Here is a 25,233-nt window from a genome sequence, read left to right as displayed (position 1 = left end):
AGCAAGGCGTGGGTCTGGTTATCTCCTGAGGAGACGCGCACGGTGATTAACGGTCAGGGCGCGCACCGTGATTAACGGCTCTGACTAAAGCAGCGGTAGGTGTGTGAAACAGTCATCTCTCCAGCTGCCCACACACCCCAGCGCAGGATCGGGCCTCAGACCCCATGTGTCGCTCACAACCATTCTGCAGTAAAATCCCACCCTCGGGGACCCGAGTCTGCAGTGGGGAAGCCCACGAACACCTCCGTGCCGAGTGCGGGGAGCGCGGGGACGGGCCCGACGCTGCATGGCAAGCGGCACATAACCTGCTATTTCATCGTGACTCATTCTCCATCACCGCTGCAGGGGAAATATTCCCATCTCGCAGGCAGCAAACAGCACAAAGAGGTGGAAACGACTTACCCAAGGCCACAGCATGAGTCAACTATAAAGCCAACATCAGCACTAAGGAATTCCTTACTCCCAGATCCAAGCTGACTCCAAGGTCTTACGGGAAAAAGAGGAAAACAAAACAAAACGAACTTACCACAGAGCTTTTTTCCTCCCTTTCAGATAATTTTCAAAGATGATGCCCGCAACTGTCCTGCCCTTGCCAACGCCAGCGCCGTCCCCAATGAGGAACCCAGCTCGCTGCCCATTGGGTAACAAAACTTCATGTTGCTGCAAAATCAAGAACAGAACTGGAAATTAAACTAGATTTGCCTTTTCTAACAGCTTTTGTGTGAGTGTATAGGGACAACACTTAACCCTTCCACACATTCCATGGAGGCAAGTGCATTTCCTGCTCAGAGAAACAACGGCAGGAACGGTCAAGTGTCACGGCCAAGCTCATAAGTGGCAAGTTTACAGAAAAGACCCCCCAGGGCCCCAAAATGTAAAGAAAAGGTTCTTGCCTCTTTGGTAAAGAGGCCCCACAGAAGTTCCCCAGCTTCAAATAATCCTTTCAAAAGGCATTTCAAAGGCCACATGTCAATGCTTTTGGGGTTTCTTCATCTATATTACAGGTTATTTTAAACCACGCTGGCGCATCTCTCCACACGAAGGGCAGTTTCTGCCTCGTGTAAGCCGGGTGGGCCGGGTGCCGTACCTGGCAGGCGTAAATGATGGCTTCGAGCTGCAGCGCCGACAGGGAGCCCTTGTCGGCCACGGAGCGCGGCAGGGCCAGGCTGTAAGTGACATCGGGCGGGGGGACGCTGGACAGCGTGCTCGTCTCAACCACGAGGTCAGGGTGGTGCTTCCCGATCTTGGCTAAATGACAACACAGGAAAGAGAGAGATGCAGATGTTGGCTCCCAGCCGGAGGAGGACAGAGAGCTGCTGCCCCTGCTCCGCAACGGGGCAGACGAGCCCCATGCCTGCTCTCCATCCTCCTGTTCCAGAAACGAGTCATGCCCCCAACTGCAAGCAACAGAAGAGTGCTCTGTTAAATAAGCACAGCACCAACAAAGGATCAGTACGCTGGCAAAGGTCTTCTAGAAAGTCACGATGCGCAGTGGCAGAGACCATACGCTGTTCGCAGGAAAACGAGGGAGCAGTTAACTGGGTTGGTCCACAGTGATGTTAACAGAACTTCCCACAGTCATGCGATGGCGGGACACTCACACTTTGAGGGTATATATTCTGCATAGGTCTCCGTTTGCCCCAACTCTTCTGTTTCTTCCTCCTCACCTTCATCCTCCTCCTCTGCAGGAGCCTGAGACTGAAAAGAAACACAGCACTGACCAACCGTTCATGTTCCCACTGAACTCCGGACACACAGAGTGCCAGAAACAACCACCTAACCCACCCCTCTGCAAATCCAGAAACCCTCCAAACGCAGTTCATTCTCATTTATAGGCTACAGCAGCACCAGGACACGCGTCCGCTCAGTCCTGCTGACGCCGCCGTTCTCACCTGGTAGCTGATGAGAAGTGGGGTGTTCGGGACAGCAGGAACGTGGTCGTTGGAACTCTTGAGGCCAGCGAACGATCTGCTGGGTGAGAAGAGCTGGAACAGAAAGGGTGCAGGTGAGGAAGCAGCTGCAGCCTCAGCCCTCCGAGCCCAACAAGTAGAAAACACGACAACAGCAAAGACTCTTGTGCTCTGTACTCAGATCTGACGCTCTGATGATGTCTGTCAGCTTTAATGCTTTCTGCTTGTGACTGAAAATCCTTGGGAAATAACTCTGGCAACTAAGAAACCTTGCAAAGCAGCATCACTTTGGGGAGCAGAAGGGGAGACTGCAGTACAGGTGAGGAGATCCAAACGGGGGCAAAACGGCAACCAAAACCCACCACTGGGAAAGGACCAAGCGTTCAATCGGAACACTAACATTCACATCTCCTTATGGGCTGTGCTTTTACAGCCATTTACAGCAATTGTGCTTTTAGCATTAAAACCCCTGCTCAAAACAATTAGACAACCACAGCAGAACACAACCCGGGGCTCAGTGCCCACTGACAGCTGTCCTGGGTGAAGGAGCCCCCGCGCCCGCTGACACCAGACCTGGCACGGAGACCCCAAACCCCTCAGAGATGGGGGTCAGGCTGCCCAGGGGCTGCCCGGGTCTCTCCAGGCACCAACCGCAGTGTCACCATCCACGGTGGCCCCAGAGCACCCTGCCCACTGCACCCACGGAGCTCCCGCGACGCTCCCGGCCGGGAGATCCTTTGTCTGAACCCACGCAAATAAAAGCACGCTGGAATTTCCCGACAGCGAGCGGGGTCAAGCCAGCACTCGTGGCATCCAAAGTAATCAGCAGCTCCAGAAGCAGCACCGCTTCAAGTTTACAGCCTGCAAAGAGTGCCAGATTGCAGAGACCCGCGCTCCACCAGCAGAAGTGAAAGATGGGAAGTTCTTAAGCATAAACACTCTGATTATTTCCTTTTTTAAAAAATTAAAAAAAAAAAAAAAAAAAAGAAAGAAAAAACCACCCTCCATTACTGGAAGCCTGAGTCAGAATTACCAGAAGGAAGCTGGATGGAAGAGCTATTTTCAGTGCCAACAAATCTGGAGAGCAGGTGAAACATCTCCACCTACAAATCTGAGCTCCGCATAGAAGTTTCTTGTCGGGCAAGAGAAAGGGCCGGAGCCGCTGGCGCGGCAGGACGCGCGGCTCCCGGCTCCGGCGCCCGGACCGTAATGTGGGCTGCGCTTGTGGCACCTCGGAGCACGAACCCTCTGCCCCACGTCACTGCAGCTCGGCCTCACCTGGGCCGCTCCAACACAGCGCTGAGGGCTCCTCAAGTGCTCACAATGACTTAGAAAAGGAATAACACCACCAGCTCACAAAAGTTCTACCGACAGGCTTCAGAAACAGGGCTTAAAAACCCTGTAAACCTGTGAGGTGGTGGTGGGAAAACACAACAGATTAGGTGGACTATTTTTAAAAGGTATTTCACACCTTCATTACGAATGAAGTGAGTGCATTTCGTCTGCTAACTCCTGCAAATGTTTAACTGTGTGGCGGCTCTTCCCTTGTGCCCGTTCCTGAAACAAAGGACGGAGCCGACACGTTGCATACGTTGGATTTCTGTAGGGCAAACAGCTCCCCGCGCCCAGCCGGCTCCCCCTCAGCCCCAGCCCTGCGCCTGACGCCCCAGATGGGGGTTTCTCGGTGAATTTGACGTGTTCAGCATCACAGTCTCCCTGAAACGCTTTTCTTCAATCTGTTCCTCCTTTACAACCATCTCCCCAGTGCCAGCTGAGAGAAAGAAGGGGGAACGCTACATACCGACTCTTCCACTTCCGACCTTCAAACTGCACCGTGACAGAGGACAGCTCCTCAGTAACTGCTCTGCCCACCCAACAGCCAAATTCCTGACATTTTTTGGAAAATTATGGTGGTATAATGATGGGAGGGACAGGCAAAGGTTATCTAAACTGCTCCTATACTGGTGCAGGATATGAGCAAAGTCTCCGTCCTGTACTGAATGTTACAGCGAGGAACCTTTTCTTTGGCACTGCCTCGAGATTTTGCAACGAATCATTTGTTTGTCGCCTTTAGCAACAACAAAAAAAGCACATTTGAAATTCAGGTGATAAAGGAGCCGTGAGTCGATCTGACAATCCATCCACCTGGTGTGCTGCGAGTTACCAGCTCCCCGCAGCCTCCTGGCCGGGATGTGCTGATCTGACACCTCAGCAGGAAACGGCAGGAAAAGAAAAGAAAGCAAGCAAGCCAGCTCTGTATTCAGAAAACACAGATAAGACAACGTCTAAAATAGCCAGAGATTCTTTTCTAAAGGAAGTAGTTTATAAACGGAATTCCAAGGGGTTAATTAGCCTTATCTGCAGGCCAACGAGGGGCGAGGATGTGAAGAGCAACACGCAGAGTGGAGACGCCGCTCTGCTGCGGTTCCACAAGTTACTCTCACACTTACGTGACACATTTTTGCTTCTCGCTCCCATTCTTCCCCCCGGATTTAGAACAACCCTTCCCAGCAAGTGTTTTGCTGTACTCTCCACAGATAGGAAGCTACAAGGTTTTTTAGGCAGGGAGTATCTAGACCAGAGTCCACATGGTTAGAAACAGGACAGCACAGAACTACTTTTGTAGTGATTTAGGCTACTACGTAAAAATCAAACCCAATAACAATGCTGGGCTGTGCGTGCGGGGAGCGGGGGGCGCAGCGGCTGCGAGCGCCGGCTCCACCAGCACGCGGAGCTGGTCCTGCCCGCGGTGCCGGTACCCGGCGGTGCGGCCAGCGGTAACCAGCCCCAGCAGAGCAGGGACCGCAGGACCCTGGTAAGAACACCCAGACCCCGCGTCGCTGCGGGAGATCGCACGCCCAGGAAGGCTCGGAGATGTCAAAGCTTGCAGGGGCTTGGACTCACAAAGTAAACACACGCGGTTAGCCTGCCATTGAGACACCGCTCGGTTTTCAGTCACTGTTACTAAAATATTTGCCACGGAGAATAAACAAATGGTGGCGGCTGCTGCTGGGGACAGTTAATGATCTACAGCACGGTGTTTTTCCTGCGTCACTGTCTCCAGCACCCCTGAGCACCCTGCGAGGCCACGTGGGACCTGCTGGGTGTCTGAGGGGGACACGCTCCTCGTGACGCGCCCACCCGCCCCAGAGCCAGAGCGGAGCCGTCCCCGCGCCCTGAGGGAGCACCGGGCTCCTGAGGGTGTCGCGATCCTCTCCTGCTCCGCGGAGACTAAAGTACGTGTGATCACTCCACCCCTTCCCTCCTCAGGTGAAGGTGGTCATAGTGAAATAACATCATCACAGCGAAACTTCACCCCGTAGGGAATCAGGTTGGATTCTTAAATCCTTGGTGAACCCACCACGGGACGAAGCCTGAGGTTATTTATTGTCTGCAGCCCGTACCTCTATCTGGTTCTGCTGCGGCGTGTTCACATCCCATAGCGTTGGCACGTGGTTCAGGCTGTCGGCGGGCAAGAAGTCCTTGGGATCCGCGATGTCGGAGAGGGAATCCGCAGGGGAGGAGAAGAGGGAGTTGTTGTTGGAGAGCTCGTCGAGGTATGAGGAGTCCTGCAAAGGAAAGCACCGCAGGGAGGCCGTGGGACCAGGAGACCAGGGAGCTCCTTTCTCACCCCTCCTCAGCCAGGAGTTTTCATTTCTTCCTATCAAATGAGCAGCTCTGTTACTGCATGCTCCACAGAACTCAGAAATGAACTTGTACATTAGGATAAGTTCTAAGCAGCTGTTTAAAACTCTCTGGTTTTTGAAAGCACAGGAAAAAAACCACTGACTGGACAGAAGTGGCAACACACGTTCAAGACCAGCTCAGACTGTGCGTCTCTGCACGCGGGAGTGGAAAAAGAGGCGTGTTGAACAAGACATCAGCCACCTGCACTTTGTATGCGCTTAAAACACCACTGAGGGCTGAGAATCCTCAGCCCAGCGTCCAAAGGGCTCAGGATCTCAGTGACACACAGAGGCCGAAGAGCACCAGCTACACCTGGTAACGACACGGCTGTTTAATTGCCATTGGTAGAGCCACAGCTGGAGGCTCTGGGCAGGATCGCTCTGCTCACGCCAGGTCCTGCGCAAACAGCGCTGGGGGAGCCGGGAACGTCCATTGTCTTATTTTGTGCCAACCCGGTGATGATGTTGGTTTGAGTCATGCGGATTTGGGCTCAGAAAGAGCCTGCGGTCCCCTCCCTGCCACCGATTCTTTGTCTGGTTTTCGGATTTCGGGTGGCAAGAGCCAACGGCCGGGCGGCACTTCTAACTGTGCGCCCTGCGCTCTGGCACAGACCGCGGCGCCCTCCCCGACGCCAGCACGTCGCCTCTGCTCTCCCTCCACACCAAACACCACTCTCACACTTTTCCAAAGCAGAAAAGCTTTGCTGTTTACTGACGGAACCCCAGCTCCAGCACGCAGGCCCCGCGGAGCAGCGCCGCTGTCCTCGCGGAACCCACGCACACACCAGCTCGCCTTTCTCGCTGCCCCACGCGCCAACACCAGCCCGCTTTGCGGCTGCTCCCGGCTGGGCTGTCAGCACACGGGAGCTCGAGCGCCCGGCGATGCCAGACAACCCAACGGGGCGACAACACTGCGGCGCGGCCGCCGGCAGAGCCGCGGGGTCTGAGACGAGCAGAAACCGCTGCTCATTTCCAGTCAAGGGCCAATTTCCTACTACAAGGCAGAAACGCAGCCAAAGGTTTTTAAAAGTCACTTAGCCCTGCCCTGCCATCAAACCCCGGACAGCTGGGCCTGCCTGCGCCGCTCCCGCGGGCTCCGGGCCAAGGGCTGGGGCGACTACCCCTTGATCGCTGTCAAAATTACGCTTTGCAGCGTTTCAAACCATGGGGACACATTCCCTTCACCTTCCTCGCGGACACGTCTTGTCTGGCTGCGGCACAGCCGGCGGTGGCCACCGGGAGGCCGCCCGCTCGCCGGGTTATGGGCCACCAGTCACAAAACTCCAGAGTCTCCCGTTTGTTTTACCCAATGACACCACCTAAAGAGCAGGAAAACTGGTAACGTGCAAAACTCCCCGGCCTGAAGAGCTCCCAGGGCAACCCCCGTGAACGAGACTTGCTCACACACAAAATGCGGCGTGATTCTTTAATCCAAGGCCACAGTGACAGCTGCAACTTGTGTCATTATAAACTGGGCCTTCACTAATTACTCCACTGGTTTATAGGGAGCAAACAGGAGCATCCACCCACCTCCTCAAGGGAAAGGAAGGATCATCACCCAAAGCACCAGCTCATGGGACAACAGAGCAAGCGAAAGCGCCCAAAGCCACCACCGGCGCTGCTGACACCGGTGACAACCGATCCAGCCAGAACAGACCCGCAGCCAAACGGTGCCGAGCGCCCGGCGCACAGACAGGAGCGAGAACGAGGTGAAGATGATGGGGGAAAGAGGCGGCCCAAGACCCACGAGGAGGAGGCTGGAGGCGCAGGACAGCGAGGCCACCGCCGAACCCTCATCAGGGCCCAACGCTGTGGGTCTCGCCACTATGTTCTGTTTTCACACTGAGGTTGAAATAACATCCATGTGCTAGAACAGGAGATAAAGGAACACAAGTCATTGTCTAGGGGTCGTATCAGAAGATGCTCTAGTGAGTGACTTGGTACATCAATGATAATCATTTGCTGGAATTCTCAACTGTGAGCACAAACGAATCGCCGGTTGACGCGGCTGCGGCACACGGTTTCTATCAATATCCCAAACCGCAAGAATTGACTCCCTAGAAAAGACCAGAAAAATATCAGGGTAAAACAAGCCAGCACTTCACTCTCTCCCGGCCACCGGAACAGCTCCGCTCCTCCGGTCCAAACTAAGTCTTTGGTAAAAGTAGTGGAAGAACAGGTGAAGTCTAAATGCAGGAGTATGCATCCAAAAATACTTTTGGCCATCAAGCTGTCATTATAAATGGTTTATTTGCTCACAATCCAGACACAGGGGAAACAAACACTCCTCTGCACAGCAGCTACCCGTTACTCCACTGCACAGCACACGGTTGGTAGGGGGTTAAAATGATATCATAATAATTAAAAAATATATATATTTTATATATATATATATATATACACACACAGACACATACAAACATACGTACACAACAAAGCTACACTGCCAGACAAGAAAGATTTGATGTCTCAAAACTCACATATGAATCAAATGAGGTTTCAGCAAAGGCAGGACCAAGAATGAACAGCTGCAATGTGAGCAGCCACTGAAAGAAAAGCTGTTGGCTGCCAAAACCCAAACTCTTTCTAAATATGGGGCAATAAATTTGCAGTCTTAAGGGTTCAGCGCTCTGGCTGGCAAGTGTTTCCCTTGCTTTTCTGTACTCGGCATCTGGTTTACAAATGAAACTCCTGAAAGCCATTACAAGTCCACAAGCACAGTGATCAATGCTCCGCACAGCTCCTCTTCCTCCGGGCTCGCAGTTTCTGACCAACTTCCAACCAACAGGATCGGCTTCCAAGCACCGCACGTCCCAGCAAAACACAAATCACGTCAACGTGTGCGGGGTCACAGCCCCCGAACCTCATCTGTCACCGCAAAAACGCTGGGGACACACCAGCCCCTGCAAACAAACCCCCCGGGAACTCCGAGGAGGAGAAGAGAAAATCAGGCGTTACCTTGTAGAGAGATGGGAACTTCAGCCAGAACTGCATTTGGGACATTTTAAACCAGCACGCAGTTTGCTGCCGGCAGAGCAGGAGGCGGGTGAGGCGGCGAGGCGAGATCTCTCGGTGTATAATGGAGAAAGGTCTTCATTCATGACCGCGACGGCAGCGCCGGCCGGGGAGAGCTCAGCAAGGGCTTCTCAAACCAGCATGCAGGAGCAAATGGAGGAGAGAGGCCAGGCATCCAGCGCCCAGCCCGGGAGATTTGCATAGAGCGTTTAGTCACAAGGAGAGAGCTCGTACTTCCTCTAAGCACAGGGCTGACTTTCAGGAAATGATGCCTGCTTGGTAAGTCAGTGAAATTACTGGCAATGCGATGAGAATTACTGTATGTGGTGTAATTCAACCACAGATCCACTGTAAACAAAGCGGCGCTGGGCCGGGCGCGGGGCAGGAGCAGCTCCCCCGGGCTCGCCCCCCAGCCCAGAACACTCCGCTCTTCCCCAGCAAATCCTGCTCTGGGGCTGGGGGTCCTGCCCTCCCGGCGCTCAGCTCAAGTGACACAACTGTGAACGACACGATGGAAAAATGCGCTTGCTTTTGTCTGCAGTACCTGCCCCACCCCGAGTACTGCAATGACAAAATAAAAAGGAGTAGCCGGGTTTTAACTTTGTCTAAACCTTTGTGATTTTCTGTGCCCGGGAACACTGCCTGCTGTTTCCAAGAGCTCCCTTCTGAGTTACTGAGCAGGTTCGTTGGTGGGGCAGGGAGAACGGCACACGCGGCCCCAAAGGCTGCGGCTGCAGAACGCTCTGCACGAACCCGGTGAGCACAGAGCGCTTGGTTTCTGTGGGCAGGCGGGCTGGGGTGGAGAAAGGCAGCGGTTTCACTGCTGCTTTATCTGAGCTCCATTGTACTTCATCAGCCCTGGAGCCTGGGATAGGTGCTTGAACCACACGTTTGAATGTCTTCACTAGTGACTTGCTGGTGACCGCCCCGCTGTGTGACCTTGACCAAACCACCCACTCTTGCCTAAGACTACCAAGGTCCTGCTACTTCTGCACAAAGCAGGTGGTTTATTTCCTCTTCCGATTCTGTGCAAAACGTCGGCAAGCAAACCAGGCTGCCAAAAGGAAGCAAGCCGTACGGCATCGTTACAGATAACCAGGAATGCTAAATTGATTTTGCAAGACCACAGTAATATAATCACAGGAGATAAGATAACCCGCAGAGAAACCACCACCTGAATGGCAAGGCCCGGCCGGGAGCAGACATGCCACAGCGCCGCTGCTCGCCACAATTCATTAACGAACGCACGCTGACAGGCAGGGCCAGGAAAGCAGAATTACTTCCAGCATTCACACCGACTTCCAGCAAAACCTAAACCGTTGCACCCAGCCGGTTACCGCGTTGGGCAACCTTCACCACCTCCTCACCACCCACCTACCGGGCAGTTTCCTGCGCGGGTGGTTGAAAGCACGAGTTGAATTTCTAGGAACGCGGAGATAGAAATGGATCCGAACAACACACCTGCGCAGGATGGGACCCGGCAGCTCCTCATCCTCACGCAACCCAAGAGCTCGGGACTACATTTCCTGGAGGACTTTGCTGTCCACAGACGGGGCTTTCAGACGTGGCCAGGGACCCTCCGGGCTCAGCTCTGGACCTGGTGACACTCGTGGAAAAAGCCACCAAGCCCTGGACACCGGTGGCAGGTCGCAGCAATGGAAAAATGAGCCTAAAAGGAGCTAAAGGGTGGCCGGGAGCCGCGTTACCCGGTGGATCGGCTCCCGGTGCGTTACCTGACGGCACCACGGTGAGGCAGGAGCCGGCACCACCGCGCTGACTGTAACTGGGGCCACGAGCCGCTACAATCACAGCCTTCATCTCCTGCACCGCGGCCTGCAGTCGGTCAGGCAGCTCCGCAGAAGTGTTTGTGAAGTGTAATTAAGCAAAGCCCCGGCCCTGGGGCGCAAAAACAAAACCATGAGCACCTACAGCAACTTGGTCGCAAAACGTTTCGGAGGCACCAGAGCCGGTTAATTGTCTTCAAATTGATTTTAATATCTGTATTCCCTGTGGATGTAACTCCAGGACAGCAATAGGATGTTTCTTATTCCAGGAAGCTCTTCACTTCAGTCAGAACCAAGTCCTTCATATAATTTAATAGCTGTTACATTGATTTCTCTTAAATCACCACAGCTCTCTGCATTGTAGCACTTGTAAAAATTAATACTTTTCTTTAAGAACAGGTTAATTTTCCCTCCCTTTTTTAACAAGAGAAATGAATAGGAGATTGCAAGGGGCTGGTGGCACAAAGAGGGCTGGTTTATGATTAACATGTGCGGTCAAGAGCCCCTGGACAGCACGAGCAGATCAAACACCGTAACTGCATCTTCACAGCGTCACGGCAAACGACTCTGCCCCAGCGCGGCCGGTTCCTCCCGCAGGCTCGGTCCAACCCAGATCCTTCCTCCAGCCCACGCTGCACCGCGGGCCGAGCCCCCGGCTGAGCACGGGGAAACACGGACCAGCAGGAACAGGCAGGATCGGTTCAGCCAACAAAAGGAAGGAAGAAATGGGCAGAGTCGTGCGCTGCAAGTAACTCTAAACAGGACAGAATAAAGGAATCCTGCGGTGGCGAAGAGCAGCAAGGGTTCGGGGGACGGGTTCGCGCCCCCGGCCCAGGCTGCTCGGCCTTGCTGGGGCGCTGGACGCCGCTCAGCACGGCCCCGAGAACCTCAGACCTCCCGGGGTCGGGGCTTTGCTGTGGCAATTAACAGCTCTGCCCATCGGCGGCACAGGACACGTCCGTACGGCAAAAACGCCTTTTCACCGAACCGCCGCACGAGCCCTGGATTCCAGCAGCACCCGAGGCTGAGGAGGAACCAGGAGAAGGGCAAGAAATGGGAAAAAGTGAGGGAAACCAACCCTGCCTCTCTCCAGGACCCACATTTCTGTGCAGTCCGTAGACTTTTTACATACGGAGATAACACCACAGGGTCTGGGAGAGACTTTGGCTTAAGAGAACAGCTCTCAAGATCAAGAAATGCTATCAGACCCAAGTATGGCCTCATAGGACTATTTTCTAAACCTCAGTTTAGGCCACTTGTTTATATAAAGAATACCAACAGACCGGCAAAGATGAATCACCCAACAGCAAGCCAAAACCCAAAAACATTGTGCAGGAAACAAGTCCACGCTCACATTAGGCCGCCCTGACCGTGCACGCAAAGCACCTTTTCCAGGGAGGAAACGCGCGGCAATCGCTCTTCACCAGACCCAAGCGGCGGGGGATTCGACTACAAAGACACTCCCAGAGCAATTGAGAAACGTGGTGACTCTGGCTCGGGTATCCTGAGGCCAGCGAAGCCTGACGGAGCGCTGCAGGTCCCGCCGAGGAGCTCCAACACAAAACATGGAGAGAAAACAGAGCAAAAGGCGGCGCTGGAGAACGCGGCCGCCTTCCCGCCCTCCGAACCCTCGAGCGCACAAACCTTGAGGCACGTGAGCGATCCTCCGGTCCTCACCGCCACCAGAAAGCGCCCAAAATACCTCGTCCGCCCACTGATTTAACCCAGAATCTCTTCCCAACGCATGCGGCACGCTCCTCGTGTCCTCTCCTCGGTGTCACCCTCTGCTCGGCATGGTGGCGACAGCGCCAAGGCGAACGGGACTCGCCACTCCCAGCGCACGAGGACGAACAGGCGGGTGCTTTCCTACAGTCACCTGGAGAGACGGAGCCACCGAGCTGCTCCCACACCTCCCGCCGCATGTTTCAGCTGTCCAGGCAGACGGTTAATATTTAACAGTTTGGCATCTGGGACAGCAAGAAACCAGTGAAGTGGAAACTCTTGCTGAAGCAAGGGATGGAAAAGCTCCAGGACGCTCCCGGATGCCTCCAGACTGATGCCACCACTTCCCGTTAAACGCCTGCTGCTCCACCAGATCTGGCTCTAATTCTGGCTCCTGTGAAAAAACCATCAGCTTTCTTGCTTTTTTGGATGAGCAACAACTAGTAGTTCAGAAAGCCTTCGGTTTTATCAATGAGTTTCCACGTTAGTGCTCCGTGCACTGTGCGGGGACAGCAGGGCACAGCACCGGGGTGATTTCACAGGGACCAGCGGGCGAGCTCCAGACACACACGGTCCCTCCAAGGTACAAACTCCATCACATCGGTTTCAGGTTGGAAACCGAAGCTGTGACAAAGGCCTTACTCAGCGTTTCTCGGTTTCAGAGCGCGCAGGGTGCCGCGTCACTGTCAGGGTGAGCGGCAGGAGCCTCCAGAAAGCTCAGCTCACGGCTCACGGACGGCGCCGGAGAGCACGGAACAGCAAGAAAAGCACCCGAAAAAACGCTCTGATGCTCGTGGGGACGCACCCAGCACGACCTGCTGCTACACGGTGCAACACGCGAGCAAAAGAACGGCCTCGGCTGTGAGGATTCAGAGATGGAGACCTTGCTTACACTTGAAGCAGAGGAACACTCGCGAGCACATTGTAACAGGTGCTGTCTCACACCAGTTGGCTCGGAAGAGCCCGACAGAACCCTCGCTGCCCACGATCACCTTGCTCCCGCCTGTCGGTTCCTCTGCAAAAGGAGGAGAGTGGCACAAGAATTATTTCTTGTTCTGGAAACCATGTGAGGTCATTTCTGTCTGTTCACCCCTGAGCCCTCCTGCTCCGCTATCACCCAGCCCATACAAAGCAGCACCTCCTTCTCACAGCAGATCCCCAAAAATCTGCTCGTCCAAGCTGGCCGAGACCAATTTCCACGATGCAGCAGGGGAAGGAAGCAGATTGACCACTTAGATACCAGAAAATGCGTAAGTTAAAGAAATAATTAATCCCTTTTCCCATTAAACCCACCTGCCAAACTCCATCCACCTAGAGAGAGGACGCTGCTTCCCATCGCAGCCCGTTAATGAGATCACATTTGTCTCACTCCTCCCGCAATTAATTCTGGAGGCAAAGATCAATGCTATTATGATTCATTTACTTATCTGGTTCTATGCAGTTGGAAGACTCTGGTCAAGAGTTACTGGTACAAGATTTCAAAGCCTACACAGAAAGAGCCCAGAGACGCGCAGGTGAGGGTGCTGGGGACAGCAGGTGAACCAGGGTCGTTCAGCTCTGCAGACCATGACCCGGCTGCAGTCTGAGTTCCCTACGCTCGGGTTGATGTATCCCCCAAATATTCACCGCTCAGGGTCCACTGCTCGTAACCAGCGAGAACACGCAGGCACCGCTCGCAGGGGAGGGAGTTTCAGGGAGCAAATGATTGAACTGCACGATGCACGTTCAGATCCACACTTACCCGCGCCGTCCCGCAAAGGGGATTCACCCGTGCACCATGGGTGCTTATATAAAACATCACTTCAAATACAGAAGCAATTTACCGCAGATAAGCTCCTACCCAGCCGGCAGCTTCTGAATTGCAGCTGTCAGAGAACCTGTCCCAACCGCAGCTCCTGTCAGGCGCCGGACAAATGTAGATGCTGCAAAATAACACCCCTCCACCATAAAGCAGCGTTCTCCCCCAAAAGGCAGCAGGAACTACGGACTTACCTGAGGAAAATCACCATTTTTTGGTAAGAAGTCAGAGAGGTCCACAGGTGCATAGTTTGTATCCAAGAAATGTGGTCTGCTGATGGAATTCATATAAAAATCGTGGGGGGAGTTAAAATATTGCCTGTAAGGAAAGGGGGAAAGCAGTTATGAGTGTTTCTCAGGTTGCTTCAGACTCCATCAGTGGTGAAGTTGCATCTATGGGATGACACATACATTGAGATGTTTATCCAAAAGCGGTATCTAGGCAAAACAATACATCCCCAAGTCACATCCAGTGTCGGGCTCTGGAAAGCTGTATTAAGAATTCAATACTCTGCAACTTGCGTAAGCTGGGAAGGATTTACTAGATAAAAAGGGTCTGCAGGACTAATATTTCAGCGCTGACAACAAAGCGAAACGAAGCCCGTGAGATGTATCAGCACCAATGTGGGTGTGATGGGACCAGCCACTCGCGCTACGTAAGGACAGCATCAAGTTCCACGGAAATACCGCACCCGAGCGCCGCTTTGGGCCATAAAACCGCACCAGCCCAGCAAAGCAGCGGAGACAGGGCAAGAGAACAGCCCTGACAGGTCTGCGCTTGGAGATCGGCACCTAAAGACACACAAAAAACAAAGCGTAGGGACACGCAACCCGAGCCGAACCGCAAGCCCGGGCAGAGGTGAACTCTGGATGCGCCTGATCGCACCTGCTCCCAAAGCAAGAGGAGCAAACACACAGCTGGAGTAACAAGCGGACAGAGCAAAGCTCTCCTGCCCTTTTTCCCCTGCCGAGAGGGGACGGGACCTGCAGAGCCGCAGCAACTCCCCCGGTGGCGCGCGGGCTGTGCTGCCGCACGCGGCCCGTTCCCTCTCCCGCGGGAGCCAGGAATGTGCTTCGTAATCCTTCCCGGCAGGGCCGCGCGCCCGCTTGGGCAATCGCCGCCCAGCCCGCCTGGAGCCGCTCAAACGCTCGCCCCGGCTCCCCCGTTTCCTCCCGGGGCCGCTTGTGCGTTCCTCCCCATGCCGGGTTACGGCACCCGCAGCAATCAGCTTTAACGAGGCACCGGAGGGGGAGGGAGAAACCAAACGTGTAAAGAAATCCTGCCCAGGAGCGACGCAGGGAGCGCCTGCACTGCCAAGGTATTATTAGGCAATTAAAATGCCATGTGTGGCCAGGAGCTCATTAATACATCACACTTAGCATTGCCATATGTATTTATGTGCAAACACAGTTAGCTCGCTCTGCTAAATACATTTTTCCTGCTCTTTTTTCATCGCTAAAGATAACACCTCCCAAAAGGAACAGCTCCCTGCTCCTCATTTTCCCTTCTTTTTGGTGCTGCCGCCGTTTCACCGCCCGGCGCCAACAGCGGTGGGTTCTGCTCAACCCGCAGCACTGACCCTGCTCCTCCTAATCCACCCAGGCAAGTTAAAACCTGGGCATCAACTCTGGGAATTAACATACGGCCAGATGAGGAAAGGCTGGTTTAAATCACTTTCAAGTGGAAGCCGCCGTGGTCTCACTGTTTCTCGCAGGAGAGCAGAACTTGGCCAGCGCTACCGAACTAACCAGGGAAGGGGAAAACTATTTTTACCGGAAAAGCGAACGGCTCCTGTTTCACCAGCACCTCGTGGGCCCGGGCAAGAGTCACTTAAGGTAACGGGAAGGAGCCCAAGGCGGCCTCGGCCTCCCCGGCCCGCGCTGCCGGGGAATGACCAGCTTTGGTATGTTATTTTGCTTCCCTTAATCTCGGTTTTCGAGCTCGCGAGTGCCAGATGCGCTTTCTTCCTGTGGTCTGAAACAAGAGCCGACGGCAGCGCAGGGCCCGGCTTGGGGATCTCTTAGCAAAGCCAGCGGAGCGCTTGGAGCTGCTTGGGTGCTGTGCTTTACCTTTTTAGCTGAGAACTTAAAAGCTATTCACCCTCATTTGAAGAGCTGGCAAACACCACCTGCAAGCGCGCTTGAATTAAGCTGCGGATAAAAAGCATCACTGGGAAGAATCAGGTCTGTGGAGCTTGTATTGTCAAAGGAGGACGTGAAAATAGGCTCAGACTTTAAGGAGAAACCGTGTGTGCGGACAGTGGAAACCAGTGCCTGCCCGACGTCCCCGTCCCCTCCCGGGGACACTCAGCCCTATGGCCGCAGCAACCGCCCAACCTCAGCGATCTCAGCGAGGTTTAATACGCTGTTGACATTTTTCAGGTTAAGAAAACCTGAAACAAAGAGGCGAGCGAGCTTTGATTTCTTTTAAAGAAATTCTTCAGGGCTAAAGTTACCTACTGAATAGGAACAGGAAAAACCTGCTTCAGGACAAAGCCGCTGCCGTGAGAATCCGCCGTGTCCAAACACGGCCGCTCGCAAACGGTTCTCTGGGAGGGCTTGGAAGAGAAACTCGCACTAACCCCAACGCCATCTGCATTCTTCTACTTTACAACATGGGCTATAAGCACAGCTCCCTTTAAAACCCCATTTGTCAATGTTTCCATCCCTTTCAGCATGGAAACCCTCACCCTAGATCCACCTAGAAGAGATTCAGTGCAGTTTTCAAATACAAAAGGACAGAGGGTTTTTTTGTGAAATACAGATATGGAAAATTTCACCTGAAATGTCATTTTTACAGCGACCGGGACATAAACCACGGGAAGCTGAGGGTGCAGCCTCGGCTAAATCATCCTCTAGCAAATAATTACCACACTGAGCCTCATTCCCAAAAGTAACTATAGCAAAGTCAACAAGTTCCCATTTGTCTCAAGGCAGGCAAGTCTTTGCAGGATCAAGGCTGTAACATTTCCACCGCTGCACTCAACAGGAAGAAAGTGAGCGGCAAAACCAGAGCAAACGGTCAAAGCAAAAAACCCAGGGCAGCAGACAAACACAATCTAATCTTGTGGTTCAATACGGCAAAACAGAAATTCTGTTATAGCTCTCCTGAGGATCCACCAGGTCTAATTTACAGGAATCGCGCTCAAAAAGTACAGGCGCTTCCAATCAGAGCCAGGGAGCAGAGACACGAACCCACGTGGTAACGTGGATCCTGGCTCCGAGGAGCGAGCGCCGGGCAGAGCCGCGCTGGGCACCGTGCCGGGCAACGCGCCGGGCACCACAGGGACCCTGCACGGCAGCTCCATCACAAAGCAGCACGGCCGGTCCCCGCTGGCGCTTCCCAGGGCGGATGGAGATCTCCGCTCTTCCAGGAAGATGCTGAAATCCCTTTAGGAAGGCGGTTAAGCTAATTCCTGGAGTACCTGGGACGCAGTTATCAGCTCGCGCTAGCAAGCTGTGTTCCTTTCATTTTTCCTTCCTCCCACCTCTGACCTAAATAAAAACACATCCTGTATTGTCTGTGCCACTCCCTGCGTTCACAAAGAGCAGAGCGGCCGCTGATCAGCCTTCAAACGCTCCTCCCAACAACCAGCATCTCCCATCTCAACAGAGTCCCAGTCCCAGTCATTTGGTGGTGGCACAAGGCAGCTTTACATTGTCCCAAACCCCTCCTGCCATATCCTGCCTTCTGATCCAGGGGGGACACTCACCGTAAAGGGGGAGGAGGAAGAATAACTTGTATTGCTAGACAAAGGTCCCTCAAAAATGCTATTTTGGGCACAAAATCCAGAAAAGCTTTGTCACCGAATTTAGAAAGCACATGGCTGATGTCTTTCCCACCAGCCAGGGCCACGGTCCCTACGCAAAGGTGACTGAGCAACCTCACAGCTCTGCTTCCCAGCACTAAACCGTGCTCTGGACCAGCAGCTTGACTTGGAAGTCGGTCACAACTCACACGAGCCTCTGCTCGTCACCTGGCGCCCTGGGGGGCGGTTATCAGCACATGGTGACAACTGGAGGAACAGGTCACGACGTCGACGAGCGCCGCGCCGTCAGGGGCTGTGCACGTGTTTCACCGCAGACGCGAGGTGTTGCATTTACTCAGCTCCCAGGCATCTGCACGGCCAAAAATGTGAACTTCACCCCTACGTGTGCCCTGGTAACACCTTCTTCTGTGGATTTCTGCAGCTGGTGCAGCTGAGACTGCACGCCGTACTTCTGCAGCTAGATTGAGCTAACGGGCTGGTTTTAACAACTCTATTAGTGCAACAAATCCAGGATAAAACGAGGCTGTTCCTCCCTTATAGCAGCCTCCAAGTTTACCAGAAATCAAAGCTTTTCTCTTGTGTTTTGTTTTTTGTGTTTTTTTTAAGAAAGAAAACATCGTTTGCTGCTTTTTCCAAGATGCAGCAGTTTATGAAATGCCACAAGATCGGCGTGTGATGCAATTATTTCCCCATCAGTTAGTGAAATAAAGTAAACAAGGAAAGCAATCAAGAAGCAGTCGGATCACGGGGCGCGCGGGAGCAGAGGGGACTCACAAAGGAGAACGACTCACTGGTTTTCGCTGGGGAAGGACGAGGTCGGGAAGGTGGGGCAGCAGCTGCTCCACGGGTCGGCGGCCAGCACGGCATTCTGAAAGGAGAAAGCAGACAGTGAGAGCAGAGCCGCAGCTCAGCACCGCTCCTCCTCCGCACGGGGGCTCTTCACCTCCCACGGGAGGGAAAACCAGCCTCAAATTTGAACCTGCTTTCCTCTTACTGTCCCCAAAAGGCTAACAGGGTCAGTCCCCTTTCCGAGCCTTCTAACCTGAGTCTTTGTGGGATGAGAGCACCAACCCGCTAACTTGGAATGGGCTTGCACAGGTCAACACCCAAAAACATTGTTCTCTTCATCTTCCCACCTTCCTGAACATTCTCCAGCACTAACAGGAAGGTTTTAGCTCAGCATGTACCAATGCAACCCCAGAAAGAATACAGCATCTTATTTGTCAGCTGCAGATCAGGCTTTCATCTGTACTTTTGTGTTCAAAACAAGGATATCTCGTGCTCGGAGCAACATGTGCTTGGTGAAACGGGTCTTTTTTTAGCCTCTAAGGCTACAGGGTTGAAGGGTTTGGAGGGGAAGGCGTATGAGGAGCGGCTGAGTCCCCGGGTTTGCTCAGCTGGAGCAGAGCAGACTGGGGGCAGAGCTCATGGGCTGCAGGTTCCTCAGCAGGAGCAGGAGGGGCAGGGTGAGCTCTGCTCTGGGACAGGGACAGAGCTCAGGGAACCGCAGCAGATGTGCCAGGGGGGGCAGTGGGACATGGGGAAAAGGTTCTTCTTTCCCCATAGGTGCTGGACACTGAACAGGCTCCCAGGGAGGTGTCATGGCCCCAGTGTTCAAGAGGAGACTGGACACCGTCCTCAGACACAGCTGTGAGCTGTGGGGTGTCCCTGCAGGGACAGCAGTTGGGCTCTGTGGTCCTGGTGGATGTTGTACGTTCCGCTCCTCACCTCCACGGGCGGCCCGGGGACGGCGCCGAGCGCGGGGCCGCTGCCAAAACCGCTGCCCGACGGCTGCGGGCGGCTCTGCGCCCCGTCCATGGCCGCGCCTGCTGAGGGCATCGGCCCGCGCCCTGCGCATCAAGGGCGGGCTGGGGCGCCCGGGGCTCTCAGCTGCGCTCGCTGCTCCGCACCATGTCCCGGGCTGGGAAAGAATGAGAGAAACGCACCTTTTAATTGTATGAAAGGGGAGGGAAAAAAAACACAACCAAAAAACACACGTCTAAGAGCGAACGTAACTAAGAGATCAGCAAACAGGCGCCAGCCTGCGAAACACCTGCTGCCTCTTTATAAAAAGAGAGGTTTTTATGGGGAAATCGGGTTCTCAAATATCAGCACACCTGGAATTCGCCCAGAGCTGTGACCTCCCACTGAACACGGCTCCCCCGTCTCGGCGCAGCCAGCGGGGTTCAGCTCGAGCAACAGTTTGTCTAAGGCACAAAAAGATCCCCTGCAAACTCCTGATGGTCGGTTCCCCCTAATCCCTCGTTTCCACTGAAACAGGGTACGCAGTGCACCGCCGGCCCACAGAACATGGTGACGGCCTCAATCCTGCCGCACGTTCCTCTGCCCCAAGCGCCACCAGAATCAACGGCGGCGCCCAGCAAGTGCCCATCGAGCAAAGCAGAAACGCTCGGTACCACAAACACCAGCTGCAATTTGAAATCCCGCAGCTTTGACGGCTTCCAAGACACCAGTTGCTACGAGCAGTGTTTTTGAAAAGTCATTTCTGAGTCAGAGTCCCTTTAAAAATAAGTGATCTTTCAGCAGATGAAATTATTCCCGCATTTGTAACGGAAAGTGGCATTAAAGTGGCTGCTTCTTGCCCTGGCGGCAGCGGCTGTGCCGGGAGCGCTCTTCCCACAGCCAGATCACCGAACCACAGAGGATGAAGTTCACCCACCAGCAGACGCAACACCGGGCTACCTGCACAGATCATCCAGCTCCAAACATCTCAGAGCACTTTAATTAATCGCTGACAGAGTAAATACTGTTTATAAAGGCCTGGGATCACCCAGATCCTTTTCACCGGGGATTTACAGCGGCCTCGTTCTTTTCCAAGCAGAAGCGTTCCTTTTTATTACACCATAAAACCCACACTCAGGTTTTACAGTCCATAAGCAAAAAATAGCTAAAACCACTTAGCTAGCACCCCAGCATCCTAATTAATAGTGTCGTGCTGGCCTCGGACCTGTCCCTTTCCTCTCCAAATCATAAAACTCCCGACTCTTCTCTAGTCTCGGTGGTTTGACAAGAGGTCCTGGATGGTGGGTTGAGCCTGTGCTACACCATCCCGCCCCCAGACGCAGCGGTGAGGAGCAGAGCAGCAAAGCGACAACCGGGCTTGTTACCGGCTCCCCCGCTGCCCCCGGACCCCCCAGCCCGGGGGAGGAAACAGCGGGTTTGTGTGGAACAGCCTGAGCAGCCTGACCCACGGTTAACAGCACAGGCTGCTCCAGACGCACCGATGCCCTCCGGTGCCCGTGAAACACTCTGTTCTTTCCACCAGAGACCTCAGGGTTTCTGCTGCCCTTTTTTTCTTTTTCTTTTTTTCCTCTTTGTAACAGCTTTCGAGAGGAAATCAGCAGCAGCTATTCCCGTAACAGCTGTAGCAAATATACAGCTTGACTTACACATCCAAAGCGACTTACGAAGGGTAAAATCGATATGAGAATTGCTCCACGGTATCTGCGGTCTGGCCGGGTCCTCTGCCCGGCTCCCAGCGGCGCTGGCTCCCTGCGCGGGGCGAGGGAGCCCAACAGCGACCAAACACGCCAGCCCCGCTCCTTCCCTGGGCAGGAAGCGGCTCCCTGCACAGCCCGATAAAGCCCCCGAGCCCGCTGGTTACACGACACGTTCTTCTGCTGGAGCTACAGGAACAGCGTCGGTATTAACAACAGTTTGCTGTCCAGCCCCGCGGGGAGGGGATTCCTGGGGAATTCATGCCACCTCAATGTTATGGAACATGAATTTCAACTTTTAACAGCTTGAGCTTGCTAGAAATGTATTGGAGCAGCAGCGCAGCAGACAGGTTCCAATTTGAAAAGCTTAACGAACTGCTCTGCTGTAATGAGGATCAACGGAGCTGTGGGTAAGGACTTGGTATCTGCGATCGCTAGAGGTGAAAACAGCCCAGTGAACACAAGTGCTTCCTCCTGGGGTGTCCCAGGCTTCGTTAAGCATATTTTAAATCGGCCCTGTTGAAAGGAGACAGCCAGGAAACCACGCAGGGAGCGGGCAGAGCTAAACCTGCCGCTCGTGAGTTACGGTGCCCTCAGTGACAACACAGAGCGCTCAGGAATTTGATCCAGTTCCCCCACCCCATCCTCCCCTCCCAGCGACACGGGCACCGCGGCGGCCGCAAGTTCTTCAGGTCACAACGAGCTGCAACTGCCCAAAGAAATGGGAACTTCATCCTACGGAACTCTTAAAAGCCCTTTTTGTATCTCAGGCTCGAGGTTCCTCTTTAATGTTTCTTTATGCCGTATTTTCGGAGGGTTTAGACCAAACAACATTTTGCCTTGAGGGATGAGCAGGGAAGGGCTGGAATCAGAGCCCCCTCACCGGCAGCGACTCACGGGGAACCGGGCAAAGCGGGGGGAGTTTGGATCTGCACCGGAGCTGCCGGCAACTCCAGCACGTTCAGAACAGGGACCAGGAGACAAAAGGCAGCACCTGAGTACAAAACTTCATCACGAGCAGCAGCCTCAGATATATTTCTCCCCACTCATAATAACTTTGCTCTCCTTCATCAAGCAAATGCAGCTCTTTGCAGAGCAAGATTAAACACCGTGCTGCTTGTTTAAGTACCTGAAACGCTCTTGGAAAAGGAATTTCAGTTTACAAAGAAGGCAGAAGTTAATGCACAAGCAGAAAACACCGTGGGTGACTCACTCGGGCGCTCTGCTGCTCCTAAGCAAAAGGCTGCTCCATTTATATGTGAAAGCCAAAGAACCCAAAGTCTGTTCCTTACCAGGAACTGTCTTAAAAGAGAGAGTTATAGCGATTCCACACATTTATCTCGATGAAAACATGGAACGGAAGAACACATCTCCAGCCTTGCGAAATAGAAAACACATTCACAGCCCTTGATCGTGTTACTGAAAAGAAAAGACTGAAGAGTTTTAAGTTTTAAGCTGAAAAAACGCTCCGGTAGCCCCGAGAACTCGCAATGAAGGCTTTCCTGAGAGATCCAGGCTCTCACGGCCAGAAATCGCAGCACAGTGCTCAGTGACCACACAGTCAGCTCTTTATCAGTGTCACTGTTCACAAAGCTTTAAACCCGTGTCAGCATTTTTATTACAAACCCTCCATTTCAGGGATCTTTAACTTAACCATTAAAAGGGCCCATTCAGCCAGGAAACACAATCCTCAAACACACCGTGTTTTAAACAGCCAATTCCTATTAATACATACTTTGGTGTTAAAAAAAGTGATGGAAGTAGCTGCGGCTTTTCAGGGCGCGTGGGGCCTTTGAGGGGCAGCTTGTCCCACAATGGAACAACACAGCGGGTCCCGCCGGCTTTGTCCCAAAGTTGCGGGGGGACCCACCGCCCGGAGAGGTCAGCGGGCACCCAGCAGACACCGAGACTGCACTCACACCAGGGCTTGAATGGGGCTGAAGCAGGGCTAAGCCTTATTTTGGGGGAGGGAAGATGCAAACATCAAGCGAATGGAGCTCCACCAAAGAAAGCGCAAGCGGCAGAGGTCCCACGCGACCCAACGAACTCTGCGGAGCTTTCGCTGCTGTACAGGACACACAACGCTCCCTGAACTCAAAGCAAAAGTATCAGTACATCATACCCTGCTCAAACGCGTTCTCAGCAGCGGCCGCTCTCCCGTTCGGCCGGGTGGGAGATCCACACGTGGATCCCGTCCGGGAGCAGCCCCGACCCCTCTGGCCACATCTACAACGGGCAGAGCGCACAGACCAGAAAAACCCCCACGGGCTCCCGGAGCGCAGCAGCAAACCTGCAGAACTCGCCCCTCAAAGGGCCGTCTGGCTGCACCGCAAACAGCGCGCTGGCTTGAAGTCGCAGTTCTTATGGGGATATTTATGGTTACTCTGGAGCACGGAGCTCTCTCCTGAGCCGCGCGTGTTGAATTAAGAACAGAGCGCGCGGGTGAGCGCTAACAGCACTGGAGTCAGCCTGCTGGCGTCAGCTCTGACTTTAGAGGCTCTAACGGGCCGTTCCGGGCTCCCCCGCCGCGGGCGGACACGGGCGCTCGAGGTGTCGGCCCGCGGCCCGTTTCTGCCCCGGTTCTTATGGCACTTGATCTAAAAGCAGCTGAAGAAGCAGCGAGAGTCCAGGGGCTTCTGACACCGCGGCTGCGGCTGAGCCGGCAGCTCCCGGTGGGACCGGACCCCGGGCAGAGCGGGAACCGGGGCGCGGGGAACCGGGGAACTGGGGCGCGGGGAACGGGGCACGGGGCGCGGGGAACCGGGGCGCGGGCCGGGCGGCCGCCGCACGGCCCCACGCACAAGAGCTTCACCCGCAGCACCCCCGGTTTCCCCCCGCCGCAGCCCCGCTCCAGCAGCCGGTGCCGGCGGCTCCTCGCCCCCCGCCGGGCCGGGACAATCCCGGCTCCCACCGCGGGGACAAACACGAGCGACCCGGCGCGCTGCCCCCTCACCGGCTCGGGCAGCGCCGGGGCCCCGCGGCGGCAGCAGCCGCTCCGCACGCCGCGCCGGGCGGCCCCGGGCAGGCGCTCCCCGCACGGCCCCGGGACAGCCTCCCGCTGCGGGGGCCGCGCCGGCGCGCAGCAGCAGCAGCAGCAGCAGCCCGGAGGGACCGAGCTCGCAGCCCCGGGGCAGCCCCGCGCTCCGGCCCTCGGGGAAAGCCGGAGGGGTCCCGGTGCGGTCCCGGCCCGCGCGGCCCTCACCTGCGTCCCGGGGGCTCAAACTCCCGCCCGGCGGCCGCCGCCTCTTCGCACTTCCGTGTTCCGCGCGGCCGCCATCTTGGGGGGACACGGACTTCCGGGCCGGAAGTGGGGGCGGGCGGGGCCGGGCGGGGTCACCGGGAGCAGGTGAGGGAACGCCCGGCGCGGCCCAGCGGAGCGGCCCAGGAGCGGCCCCGGGAGCGGCCCCGGGAACGGCCCGGGAGCGGCCCCGGGAACGGCCCGGGCTCGGGGCCCTGTACCGGTGCCAGCGGCTCTCCCGCGGGCACGGCCCCGCCGCCGGTCCGCTCGGTGCAGGGAGCTGCCCCCGGCCCGGGAAGCGCGGGGCTCGGCCCCGCACGGAGCCACCGACCGCGGGAGGGGACCGGAGGCTCCGGACGGCCCCGCCGCTCCCGCCAAAGAACGGAGCTCCCTCGGGTGCCTGCGGACGGGACACGCTGAGCAGCTCCCGGGCCCGGCCCTGGCTCTGAGCATTGACTGCGAACCGGCCGAACCGCGGAGATGGGAAACAAAGGGCTCCCGCGGGCCGCCCCGTGCGCCTCGCAGCGTTCTCCCGTCCGCAATCACCGCTGCCCGTGCCGGAGCTGCGGCGGCGCCGGGCCGAGAGCGGCCCCAGCGGGGCCATCAGCGGCGCGGCCCGGACGGCTGTTTTCACCCCGGCAGCCCCGGCGCGGCCCCGGCGGTCTGGGGGCCGGGTACCCCAAGGAGGAAGGCGCCGCTGGCTGCTTGGCCTTGGAAACACCCGCCCCTGCCAAAGCACCGGCCGGAGGGAGCGGGACGGCGCGGGGCGCGTGCCCGCGGCACACGGGCTCTGTGTTGCGCTGTCCGCCTGGCACGGGGACGGTCCCGTGGATAACGGGAGGTTTGTGTGTTC

At 55.4% G+C, this 25,233-nt stretch overlaps 1 protein-coding gene across 5 annotated transcripts in view; it reads right to left on the bottom strand.

Annotated features, from left to right (window-relative positions):
• The window catches only part of SBNO2 (strawberry notch homolog 2), a 38,839-nt gene extending 14,415 nt beyond the window's left edge, over positions 1–24,424 (bottom strand). For 3 of the 5 annotated variants that reach the window (XR_013923292.1, XM_080359022.1, XM_080359023.1), the window contains exons 1-9: positions 24,345–24,424; positions 19,413–19,605; positions 18,476–18,552; positions 14,110–14,233; positions 5,315–5,479; positions 1,893–1,985; positions 1,602–1,698; positions 1,088–1,248; positions 527–660 (exon numbers count right to left, since the gene is read on the bottom strand). Coding sequence is in view for 4 of the 5 variants with exons in the window: in XM_080359022.1 (XP_080215148.1) it covers positions 527–660; positions 1,088–1,248; positions 1,602–1,698; positions 1,893–1,985; positions 5,315–5,479; positions 14,110–14,233; positions 18,476–18,552; positions 19,413–19,523 (962 nt within the window). In the remaining variant the exon portion in view is untranslated. The remainder of the gene's footprint in view (positions 1–526; positions 661–1,087; positions 1,249–1,601; positions 1,699–1,892; positions 1,986–5,314; positions 5,480–14,109; positions 14,234–18,475; positions 18,553–19,412; positions 19,606–24,344) is intronic. The other 2 variants (XM_080359024.1, XM_080359025.1) reach the window with 2 other exon arrangements.
• Between the last annotated feature and the right edge of the window lie 809 nt (positions 24,425–25,233).

The sequence above is a fragment of the Nesoenas mayeri genome (assembly GCF_963082525.1).
Source record: "Nesoenas mayeri genome assembly, chromosome: 25".
NCBI lineage: Eukaryota > Metazoa > Chordata > Aves > Columbiformes > Columbidae > Nesoenas > Nesoenas mayeri.
The sequence above is the reverse complement of the archived record's forward strand: the minus strand, read 5'-3'. Positions and strand labels throughout refer to the sequence as shown.